The sequence below is a fragment of the Typopeltis vanoorti genome, chromosome 1, assembly GCF_054136105.1.
Source record: "Typopeltis vanoorti isolate ZY-2024b chromosome 1, IOZ_Tvanoo_1.0, whole genome shotgun sequence".
Taxonomy (NCBI): Eukaryota; Metazoa; Arthropoda; class Arachnida; order Uropygi; family Thelyphonidae; genus Typopeltis; species Typopeltis vanoorti.
In genome coordinates this window covers 114,067,965-114,080,334 of record NC_143549.1, presented here as the reverse complement: position 1 = coordinate 114,080,334, position 12,370 = coordinate 114,067,965, and the positions used below count along the sequence as shown (strand labels likewise).

The following is a 12,370-nucleotide window of genomic DNA, read 5'->3' as shown; positions in this document are numbered from 1 at the left end:
TTACAGATATGTATAATGCTATGCATTATGGGAAGTGTCACTACCCAGACTGGTTTCGACCGTTATTGAGATCTCATCAGTGGGAGCCAGGCCTATTGCCTGCCATTCAAGATTAGCCTGGTATTTATTGTTGAATACTATAGCTACTCTTTCTTTTCCCTGATTCTTATTGCTTGAATATAACATTTTGTATTTATTGCTTAGAAAGATCTCACCAGTTTTTGTCTTTTTTATTTCAGTGTCTCCTATTATGTCGATCTGGTACTTATCCACTTCTTCTGCTTGTTCCATTTCTTTGCCATTCAGACTCTTTATGTTGATAGTACCAATAGCAAAAATAATGAATTCTGACCTTTTCTAAATAAACATTTGACTCTCTCTTTCATGTCTGATACGTAATTTTCTGTACCAATATATTTTCATAAGGATTTAGTGTGCTTTCCTCCACCACACACACACACACACACACACACACACACACACCATGTTTCCATTGTGAAATCAAATAGGAATGAGTAAATTGCTAAATTAAAGGAAGACTGTGAGGCTAGTGATTTTCTCATTTCTGTTGGACATATATGAAAATGGTGATAAAAAAGTATGTATATCTTTATGCAATGAATATACTGCTTATGAATCATGCTCTGTACAGCATGCCTCAAAGGGATACCCTATCATGTATTCACAATTTTAAAAAGTAAGTATGTTTATTTTTGCATTTGTTATATATGCCTGTTATGTTTCATCTTGCAATATTATATTGCTAGCTGGCATGATTCCTGATATTTTTTATACCAAAACTAATTTTCACTCATGTTAAGAAATCCTGTTCTAAATTGTTACATTTTTCAAGTAGATACAACAAATTAAAAAATATTTTAAACAAATATTTCAACAACAACCGAGAAAGTGTGGTTTACAAATACAAAATTAACAAATCTCTATGATAGCACATTGAATATTACACTCACTCATGCAGTGACTGGTGTATCTTTTAAAGTAGTTTCTACTAAAACTTGACAATAGAGGATAAAATTCCCATTTGACCATTTTAGCAGGGCAGGAAAGAAAAAATCAGAGCCTTCCGCACATGCTGTAATCAATATTTCTGATTATTCATTCTTATGATTTAATATTCAGTAAATAAGGATCTGAATTTCTGTAGAGACCAGAATGAGCTTGTGAAAAGAAATTTTTTAATAATTTAATCCCATCTTTCAATATGTATTAGGCTGAGCAGCCTGTTACAGTCCAGTAATTTGACTTTCATAACCAGGTTTGTGCTGTGATAGTACAATAAATCTTATCATTATAATCTGCTATATCTACCAATGTATATGTTTGTTCTCATGTACTACTCTTTTCAGTTAGTCTGTTTTTTTGTCGGGGGGGGGGGGGGATCTTCTGAGATTCTGGAGGGTAAGATCTACCTGTGAGACCAGTTAATTCACCTTCAAATCTCATATGTGTTTTTCATATTCTAGGCAGGATACAAACCCAAGTAACTAGTTCTTTCTGGCTGCACTATAGAGGTGCTTAATACAGTACAGCAGGCACTATTATAACAAACTAATTTATTAAAACAAACTGCTGAAAAGTCTCATCCAAAAGCTCTACATTATCAATACTGTACAAGGGAGGGGGGAGGTCTGGAAAGTTTTGATAAACACCTAGAACAAAATGATGTTAAAGAAGCAGCTGATATAACCACAAGAAAGAACATACTAGTAGCAGAGTTATGAAGGAAACTTTTCTTATATGCTTGTATGTTCTTTCTTGTGGTTATATCAGTTGCTTTAATATCATTTTTGTTCTAGGTGTTTATCAGAACTTTTCAGAACCCCCCTCGTAGTAAAGGAAATTCATGATAGTAATCTTTTACTTTAACAGTTACTTTGCCCCACCCCCCTTCAAGTTTTCTCTAGTGTGAGTTCACTGTAACTTAATCACATGTCATGATATGGTTGTGCTAGACAAGAGCACTGCATATAGTGTGATATTTCTGGTTTTTTGTAAGATAATTGCTGAAGACTGCAAGCCAAATTATTGTATAAGTACTTAAATTATGCAAAATGGAAACTGATAATAGAGTAATGGTTTTGATAGGAGAATGAATGAATGTCTGCTTGATATCAGAAAGTAGTCTCTGGAGAACAGTTTAAAAAAATAATTAATATTCTAGTTCTCTTCTTGAAGCATATATGTGTGTACTCATTTATAAAAGTTATGAATATGGATGACCTTGTATTTAAAGGAAAATTTAAAAAAAAAAAAAAAAAAAAAACTTATGCAGTTGTATATATGATTTTCCATTATTTGCAAGAAGTTGAAAGAAATGTACTATATTGATGAGAAGTCACTGCAAAAAAAAACTGAGCAAGAAGCAGGAATGGATCTGTAGGTACTAGCAGACAGAGATTCAAAATGTAGGGAACATATTACAATGTGAAATAACGTTTAAGAACTATTCCACACCTGACTATCTATATGATTGCTTATACAAGGGGGTGGGTTTGGAAAGTGAATTATTATTATTATTATGCGACACCTCCAGGGAGTCCAAAGATTCATCGAGGGAGAGTGTGCCAACAGCATCGAATGATTGTTCCCCCTTCCAACTATGTTCAAAACTTGCTTACCTTTTTTTGTGAGCCGTTAGTAGCAGAAGCTCTACCAATCGACCAACCTTTGTGGCAAACTCTAATAAACACCTAGAACAAAAATTATATGAAAACAACTGATATAACCACAAGGATATAAGAATATAAGAACATGAGTTACCTTGATAACTCTGCTACTAGTAGTATGTTCTTTCTTTTGGTTATATCAGTTGTTTTAATATCATTTTTCTTCTAGGTGTTTATCAGACTTTCTCCCCTCCCCTTGTATTTATGAAAGCTGAAATTATCTGATATAACCATAAGGATATAAGAATATAAGAACATAAGTTACCTTGATAACTCGGCTACTAGTAGTTGATTATATCAGTCGCTTTAATATCATTTTTCTTCTAGGTGTTTATCAGAACTTTCCAGACCCCCTTCCTTGTATTTACGAAAGCTGAAATTATCTGATTGATACAGACTAAATTTTCTATAGATGTATGAGGAAATCCACTGCCTTAGAATTGATGAATTCTTTGAATAAATGTGCATTGCTCCACAGAGGTCTAATAATAATATAATACCACTTTTTATCTTTCTTTTAGAGAACTTTTGGAACCTTATCCAGAATTTTTTGTGCCACAGGTGATTGACAAATTAAGTACCAAAAGAATCTTCACCACTGAACTGATTAATGGTACTTCAGTTGATAAATTATGGAATGCTAGCCAAGAAATAAGAAATAAGGTAATTAATCGATTTTACAAATTATAATAAGAATTACAAATTATAAAAGGAATCACAGATGATAAACAAACACAAAATAAAGATAGGAATAAGCTGAATGTAATTCCTTTTAAAAATTGTTAACTGAGATAATCACAGAAAATAGGCAATAGAAATGCATTTATGGATACATATCAGTACTTGATCAGATCAGAGACTATCTATCTCTAAATGAGTTGATATTCAACCAGAGATGTTCAGATATATATATATACACACACACACACACACACACACACACACACACACACACACACGAGGGTGGTCTGAAAAGTTCTTGACCTCAACCATAGGTGGCGGGACTATTGGCAAGATTTTTTTTTTTAAGTTAGTACATCTGTCATAAGCATCCATGTGAAATTGCAAGTCATTCTATCAAGTAGTTTGTTTTATACAGCTGTCTGAAGTAAAAGTGTTGTCTGTATCCCTTGAAATGGATAAAATTGAGTCTCGTGCAGTTATAAAATTCTTTATAAAAGAAGGTTTAATGCCAAAAGAAATTCATTCAAAGTTCATGAAAGTTTATGGGCACTCTTCTCCTTCATTTTCAACAATTAAGAAATGGGATGCCAAGTTTAATCATGGCCGTACCAGCCTTGAAGATGATCCACGTGAAGAAAGTCTAAAAAGTGTAACAACACCAGAAATCATTGATCAAGTGCACGATATGGTATTGGGTGACGGCTAGTCAAAGTGCTACATCAGTAGCACTTTGACTAGCCATCCTAGCAATTTCTATAGTCTGAGTATATTTTTATATGATTATTATAGTCATTTCAAATAAACGTGTAGGATATATTTTGCATGAAGAATTGCATATTAAAAAAGCTTCGCGCAAGATGGGTGCCACGCTTGCTCACAGCAGATCAAAAACACGCTCACATGAAAATCTGAACAGTGCTTGGAACATTTTAACAGGAATCAAACTGATTTTGTGCGTTCGATTTATTACTATGGATGAGACTTGGATTCACCATTACACACCAGAATCCAAACAGCAGTCAAAATAGTGGACAGAAGCCTGTTGTTCAGAACCAATGAAGACAAAGGCAGTTCCATTATCACGAAAGGTCATGGCATCAATATTTTGGGATTATAAAGGCATTTTGTTTATTAATTATCTTGAAAAGGGTAAAACAATAACCGAGGAATATTATTCCGATATTTTAACCAGACTAGAAGAAAAAATTTGTGAGAAAAGACCTGGTTCGTAGAAGAAAATTGTCTTTCATCAGTACAATGCACCTGCCCACAAAGGTGTTTTGGCAATGGGAAAATTAGGATCTGTACTATGAATTATTGGAACATCCACCCTATTCTCCAGATTTGGCTCCCTCTGACTTCTGTCTCTTCCTGAAACTCTTCCTTGCCAGTCAGCATTTTTTTTTTTTTTTTGAATCAAGAGGTGATTGCAGCTGTAGAGGGGTATTTTGCAGATCTTACTGAGAACCACTGCAGGGATGGGATAATGGCACTGAAGCATCGCTGGAATAAATGTATTAGTCTTAAGGGAGATTAGTTGAAAAATAAAAATAATTTTGTAATTATAAATTCGTTTTTTCATTGTTAGGCCGAGAACTTTTTAGACCACCCTCGTGTGTATGTATATATATACAGGGTGTTCGGGATAAATTTGACATATTTATAATTAATTATATTTTTCCGTAAGTTACATGTATTAACACACACTTCTCTTCATTTAAAAGTTTGGACCCTTCTTCATTCACATACAAGATGTCAGAAAGGATGGATAGCTGGAACCCACCTGAATCATGGAAAAGAATAACTTGTATCATGATGAATCGTGCCCGCCATCAAAATAAGGATATTACGACTGCTGCCCAATGCTCCCTGAATACAGTAAAAACAATCAGGCATGAACTAGAGACTTGCAATGGTGACTACGAGGATGTAGCAAGAAGAAAGATCCCTAGCAGACGATCTGATTGCGTTCGTACAGCAGAATTTCTCGCAAATCTGCAGGAACAGGTGTTGAAGAACCCTGGCATTGGAATTCGGGCTTTGTTCGTGGAGTTGCTAACTGTAGTCAAGCCCTGGATAACAAGGGTAGGCAATGGTAGGCCGTATGTATGGCAGCAGGATTCGGCCCCTTGCCACACCTCTGGGAAAAGTCAAAAATGGTTGTCTGAAAATTTCTACGACTTCACCAGTCCAAATGTTTGGCCTCCAAACTCCCCAGACCTTAACCCCATGGATTATTTTGTATGGGGCGCAGTTGAAAAAGACACCAATCGCACTTCCAGTAATACAAAAGCCCAGTTAATGGATAAAATTAAAACAGTTTTTGCGGCCCTTCCCAGGGAGACTGTAGCATCAGCTTGTTCGAGGTTCCGAAGCAGAATTGAAGCTGTGATCGATGCTAATGGTGGTTATTTTGAGTAAATCTTGTTGATAGTATTGTAATTAACTCTGCCTGTAATGTTTTTTTGTCAATTCATTAAATTTAATAGATACAAAGAAGATTTTCTTTTTCCTTACGAAACTGTCAAATTTATCCCGAACACCCTGTATATAAAAGTTTTACAGTCACAAAATTTCTTAATCAGAAGATTGAATTCCAAATGATTGGAAAATAGTTCTCATAGTACTTCTATAAAAAGAGAATCAAACTGAATTGGAGAATTAGTGAGGAAATTCTCTTCTTACCAGTTCAATTAAGATTTATGCAAGCATATACTGGAGGAGAGAGTAATTAAAATTAAGACTCTTAAAATTAATAGAATCAGTAATACATATCAGTACTTGATATGTATTGACAGAAAAAGCCCCGAAAAACCTGATATATGGAAGTAACTGATGTAGATGATATTCGACTAGAAATAATCCAATATGAAAGCAGAAATGTTTTATAGTGATTATGCTGCATAATTAAGAAGGCCTGGTCACAGGGTCAAAATTTCCAGGTGATTTGAATAGAGCTTTCATAATACACATCTATAAAAAAGAAAATAAAGCAGTGAGAGAATTACAGAGGAATTTCCCTACTGAGTGTTCCAAGCGAGATTTATGTTAATACTTTCTTACATGTTATTCTTTTCAATATGAAATCCAGTTTTATCCTGCTCAAGACTAAATTGTGATCACTTCCATTTCAAATCCTCTGTACACTCTGGTGTCCTGCACCAGAGAGAAAACATCACTATCAACAATAACAGTCAATGAGACTTTTCTTATTCCTTGCCTCTTCTCTCCATGTGAATTTGTGCACATTTTTATGTTGGAACATGGTGTTAGTAATAACCAGTTCATGTCCTGAGCAGAAATCCAACAGATATTTGCCATTATTATTAGCTTTGCTCTTTTCTCCAAATTTTCCCAAAATATTTTTGTATGTCTGACAATCACTTCCTGCTCTGCTATTTAGATCCCCAACAAGGACCAACTTTTCCTTTTTCATTGTGTCCGTTGCTTTTTCTAAAGCCTGAAAAAATTCCTCCATTTCTACCTTAGTAGAACCTTCTGTGGGACCATAGGCACAAATTAGTCTCATTGTCCAGTTCCCCATTCTCATATTTGTCCACATTACTCTACTTGAGATTGCCTGCCATTCAAGAAGATTAGCCTCATATTTAGTGTTGAATACTTTGGCTACTCCTTTTCCCTGATTGTCATTGCCTGAATATAACATTTTGTATTAATGCTCAGAAAGATCTCACCAGTTTTTGTTTTTTTTTTTGTTTCAGTCACCCCTATTATGTTGATCTGGTACTTATCTAATTCCTCAGCTAGCTCCATTTCTTTGCCATTCAGGCTTCTTATGTTGATAGTACCGATCTTTAACTCTGGTGATGTTGAGTTGGAGTGTGTTTTCAGATTTGTTCTAGTAGCTTACTTTTCGCTGTTTGCCCTGGTTCCCTGGCGAAAACAACGGAGGCTTTGTTTAACTGGGCGACGCCCCAGCCAGCATGAAATTTTGTCATGCTGTACCATCATTTTTATTTTGATTTAACCAATAAGAATACAATTTGGTCGGCTAAATCCCAAATTGCCAGCCCATTCCTCGTTCTTTCAGTATCCAGGTAGATACCCAACAGGGTACACCACAAGAAGGTGAGGATTGGACATTAGGTCAGAGGCCCTGGTCGGTTCTCTGCATTCCTTTAAAGGCTATGTGGAGGTCTCCTCTCAGTTATACAGCTTTTACCCTTAAGCACCCCATTTGATAACAATAATAATGGAAAAGACATATAATAAAAATTGATCAGAAAAAAAACAACAAAAACTTTACAATTATGTATAGCATTTTGCATGTTCGAAAAGGTGTTGGCTTTGCATTATGGGATACATACTAAGGTAAGTGATATAAAGTCATTAGCCTCTATGTAAAAGTAGCTCAGATGTGAATAAATTTCACACACAAAACATTGTTTTGCTTTCTTGGGTAAAGGATTAAAACCAAGTATATAATTTCTTGACATATTTATTGTATAGTAGAACCATGGTAAAAAAAACTTTCAACATCTTTCTCTCATCCAGAGTTTTTTTAATAAGGTATAGCACCTTTTGGGCTACTTGTATATATTGAGATATTTATGACTTCTTCATTTCTTCAACCTTGGTATCTCTCCCGGCTCCAGTTGATAAGATCTCAATAAAGGTCAAAATCGGTCTAGGCAGTGACCCTTCCCATTATGCATAGCATTTTACATGTCTGAAAAGGTATGTGCTTTGCATAATGGGATACGGGTGGTCGTATTATGTGTATATGCCCCGCAAGTTAGTTGTACAGCAGAGGAAAAAGATGAGTTCTGGAACGTGTTAGATGAAGAAATGAGAGAATTGGAAGAAAATGAGATGGTGATTGTCGGAGGAGACTTGAACGGGCACATAGGAAGACAGAATAGAGACTGTGAAAGGGTGCATGGTGGGCCACGGAGTGGGAATGATGAACCAGGAAGGAGAGAGGGTTGTGGACTTTGCAGTAGCATTTGATCTGGCAATTGTGAACTCGTTTTTCTTCAAGAGGGAAGAACATTTGATAACATTTAGAAGTGGTAACAACAGCTCACAAATTGACTACATTTTGACTAGAAGAAAACATCTTAAGGTTGTGACAAATTGTAAAGTAATTCCAACAGATCAAGTAGCACAACAACACCGACTGCTGTGTGCAGACTTTAAAATAAGATCGAAGATAAGAACTTCTGGTTGCCATGGGATGAAGACAATTAAGTGGTTTCACTTAAAAGAGGAGAGTGTGAGGAATCGTTTTAGGGAGAGAGTGTTAGAGAGGATTTCGGATGGACTGGAAAGTGTACAAGATTGGTGGAAACATAATTCAAAAGTAATCCTGAGCTGCGCAATCGAGGTGCTTGGTGAGACATTTGGAAAGATTAGAGAGCAGAAGGAGGGTTGGTGGTGGAATAATGATGTACAAGTGGCAGTGACAGCTAAGAGGAAGGCAAAGCAGAAGTGGGATGAGTCAAGAGTGGAAGAGGACAGAGAGGTGTACAAAGAGAGAAAGCAAGAAGCCAAGAGAGTTGGTGGCACAGGCAAAGACCATGGCATATCAAGATCTGTATGATCAATTAGAAACAAAGGAAGGACAGAGAAAAATCTACCAACTAGCGAAATGTAGAAATAAAGTAGCTAAGGACATCTTACATGTGAGGCAGATCAAAGATGCTGAAGGAAGAGTATTATGGAGGGATGTGGACATAAGAAACAGATGGAAAATATACTTTGAGGGACTTTTGAATGAGGAAAATGCAAGGACTCACAGAGGAGATGGGCAGCCTTCTGAGGGGATGGTGCAGAACATCAGTAGAATGGAAGTGACGGAGGCCATGAAGAGGATGAGGAATGGAAAAGCGGTAGGCCCCGACAGAATTCCAGTGGAGGCGTGGAAGGCACTGGGGGAAGAGGGAATTGACCTGCTGTGGGACCTGTTCATGAAAGTTTGCCAACAGGAAAATATACCCGAGGAATGAAGGGAGAGTACTCTTGTTCCCATCTACAAGGGTAAAGGGGATGCACAAGACTGTAAAAATTACAGAGGAATAAAGTTGATGTCCCACACAATCAAGATCCTAGAAAGGGTTCTTGATGGTAGATTGAGGGAGGAGGTGGAGATTGCAAAGGAACAATTTGGCTTCATGCCTGGTAGATCAACAACAGATGCTATCTTTGGGTTACGACAGATGATGGAAAAATATCGAGAGAAACAAAGGGAGCTACATCTGGTATTTATTGATCTAGAGAAAGCATACGATAGAGTGCCAAGGCAAGAAGTCTGGAAGTGTCTGAGGGAGAAGAAGGTGCCGGAGAAATATGTCAGGTTGGTGCAGGAAATGTACAGAAATGTGAAGACAAGTGTTCGGACCTGTTTGGGACAGACAGAAAGTTTTCAAGTAACAGTTGGCTTGCATCAAGGGTCAGCATTAAGTCTGTTTCTGTTTAATACTGTGATGGAGGTGGTAACAGAGGAGGTGAGAGAAGATGCACCTTGGACAATGTTGTATGCAGATGACATCTTGCTGTGTGTAGATTCAAGAGAAGAAGCGGAAACTAAACTGGAAAGATGGAGAAAAGTACTGGAAGAGAGAGGTATGAGACTGAGCAGAAGTAAGACAGAGTATATGTGTTGTGCAGTGGGCTGTGGCCAGGAGACAGATCTGGAGCTGGAAGGAAATGTCATCAGGAAGGTGAGAGACTTTAGATACTTAGGTTCAACAGTGGAAGAAGATGGAGGAGCTGAGAAGGAAGTGGGATGCAGGATACAAGCAGGTTGGAGGAACTGGAGGGAGATGGCTGGAGTGTTATGCGATAAGAGGGTGCCAATCAATCTGAAAGGCAAAATTTATAGGACAGTAGTGAGGCCAGCTATGACATATGCTATAGAAACTGTGGCCCTGAGGAAAAATAACATCAGCAGAATGGAAGTAGCAGAGATGAGAATGCTTAGGTGGATGTGCGGTATGACCAGAAAGGATCATCTGAGAAATGACTATGTCAGGGGAACAGTGAAAGTTACGAACTTAGGAGCGAAAATACAAGAGGCAAGGTTGAGATGGTTTGGTCATGTGATGAGGAGGGAGGATGAATATGTGGGAAGAAGGATCATGCAGATGGATGTGCAAGGAAGGCGGAAGCGTGGGCGGCCAAAGAAGAGATGGAGGGAGCTGGTAGAAGAGGACTTGAAGATGAAGAACTTGGATGTGGTGACAGCCCAAGGCAGGAAGGTGTGGAGGAGACTCATAACAAACGGTGACCCCACTTAAGTGGGAGAAGCTGTAGAAGAAGAAGATAATAGGATACATACTAAGGCAAGTGATGTGAAGTCATTAGCTTCTATATATAAGTAGCTCAGATGTGAATATATTTCACGTGCAAAACATTGTTTTGCTTCCTTGGGTAAAGGATTAAAACCAAGTATATAATTTCTTGGTATATTTAGTGTTTTTGGTGTAAATAGTATATTATACAGGGCATTGTATAGTTAAGAATCGAAAGTTGTACAGAAGATTGTGTAATGTAAAGTCAGATATAAGGTAATGAGTGGCAAGTACACATTGAAATGGCCCTAGAAAGGTTCTGCATAAAGCATAGCTTCCTCATGGGGTGACCGTCAGCACCGATATTCTCATAGAGCCCACTTGTACATAGAGGCTAATTGCGGTAAACTACGAAGACGAACTTGAACAATTGCCCAGCCACCACCACCAGTTCGCATAAACCACCATAAATAAAGGGTCAGCCATGTGAGCGAGGTACTCAGCAGAGCTGGTATAGTTGTCCCTCTCGCTGTTGTATGACATGATGAAGAACTCCTCCCAGTTGTCCACCATGTGGCTCATGATTAACTCACACACATCCTTAGCCATTAGTTGAGTGTCATATATGAGATAGAAGAGGGACCTTAACAGGCAGGCTCCATCTCCTATAATGGGGACAGTAGCGTGAGGCACCATCTCCCCATTAACATTTAAAAACTCAATTGCCATACCGACTTAAAAATAAAAAAAAAGGGGACAAAATGCACTAAAAAGTGAAAAATAATCCTTTCTTAAATATATGAATATAAACTTTTTGGAGTCATTGCCAAATTTAATGCGAACTAATTACATACATTTTCAGTTACACAATAACCTATTTAATTGTTGTCAAATATTACTAAAAGTTCTGAAAAGAACTGATTCAGAAGTATGGAAAAATAACTGAAACATGAGGTAGTCCTAAGAACAAATAATTATTCACAGAATACTCATATGCATCCACAGATTTAGCCTCTCAGCCACTCATAATTATTAACACAAGTCACAACTTCTCTTGCTAGAGCTCTGTCACCTATGCCACTAACACACTGCTACATGTCTACTCATCACCTAGCGGATACAGGTGAAACTACAGAAAATAGTGTACCTGTACTTTCATCTTAAGTTGCTTATATTTCTGCCTCCTATGCTAACTCCTTTAAATTCTTCTAATTGCTGGAAGATGTTTTCAGTATAGATGTTAAACAATATAGGAGAAAGAACACAGCCTTGTCTGGACACCCCTTCTTTACTGGAAATTCCTCCTAGGTTTCTCCTGATATTTTTATTGAGGCAGTTTTTTTTGCTCCCAATATAGATTTATCAGTAATCTGGTATCTTTGCCATCTACTCCTAATTTTCTGATGCATTCGATTAGTTGTTCATGTTGTATATTGTCAAAGGCCTTTGTGTAGGTAAGTAGACTTCTTTCTCCAGATATCTTTCTATAATAGTTCTAATATTGAAGAGTCGTTCTCTAGCTCCTTTATTTTCCTGAAAACCAGATTGTGTTTCATTAATTTCCAATTTGATTTTATGTTTATTTCTTTCCAGGATGATATATAACATAACTTTTGCTATCTGACTAATCAGACTGATTGTTCTGTACTCTTCACATTTGATTGTCTTCGATTTTTTAGGTATTGGTAGGAATATCAAGTGCTTAAAATCTTTTGACAGGTGTCCAATTTCGTATATTTTGTTATG

General features: G+C 37.0%; 1 protein-coding gene across 1 annotated transcript in view; it reads left to right on the top strand.

Moving 5' to 3' along the window:
- The window catches only part of Coq8 (ubiquinone biosynthesis protein COQ8, mitochondrial), a 210,537-nt gene that overhangs the window by 144,905 nt on the left and 53,262 nt on the right, over positions 1-12,370 (top strand). The window contains exon 10 of the mRNA XM_090398930.1: positions 3,209-3,350. Coding sequence (XP_090255056.1) covers positions 3,209-3,350 — 142 coding nt within the window. The remainder of the gene's footprint in view (positions 1-3,208; positions 3,351-12,370) is intronic.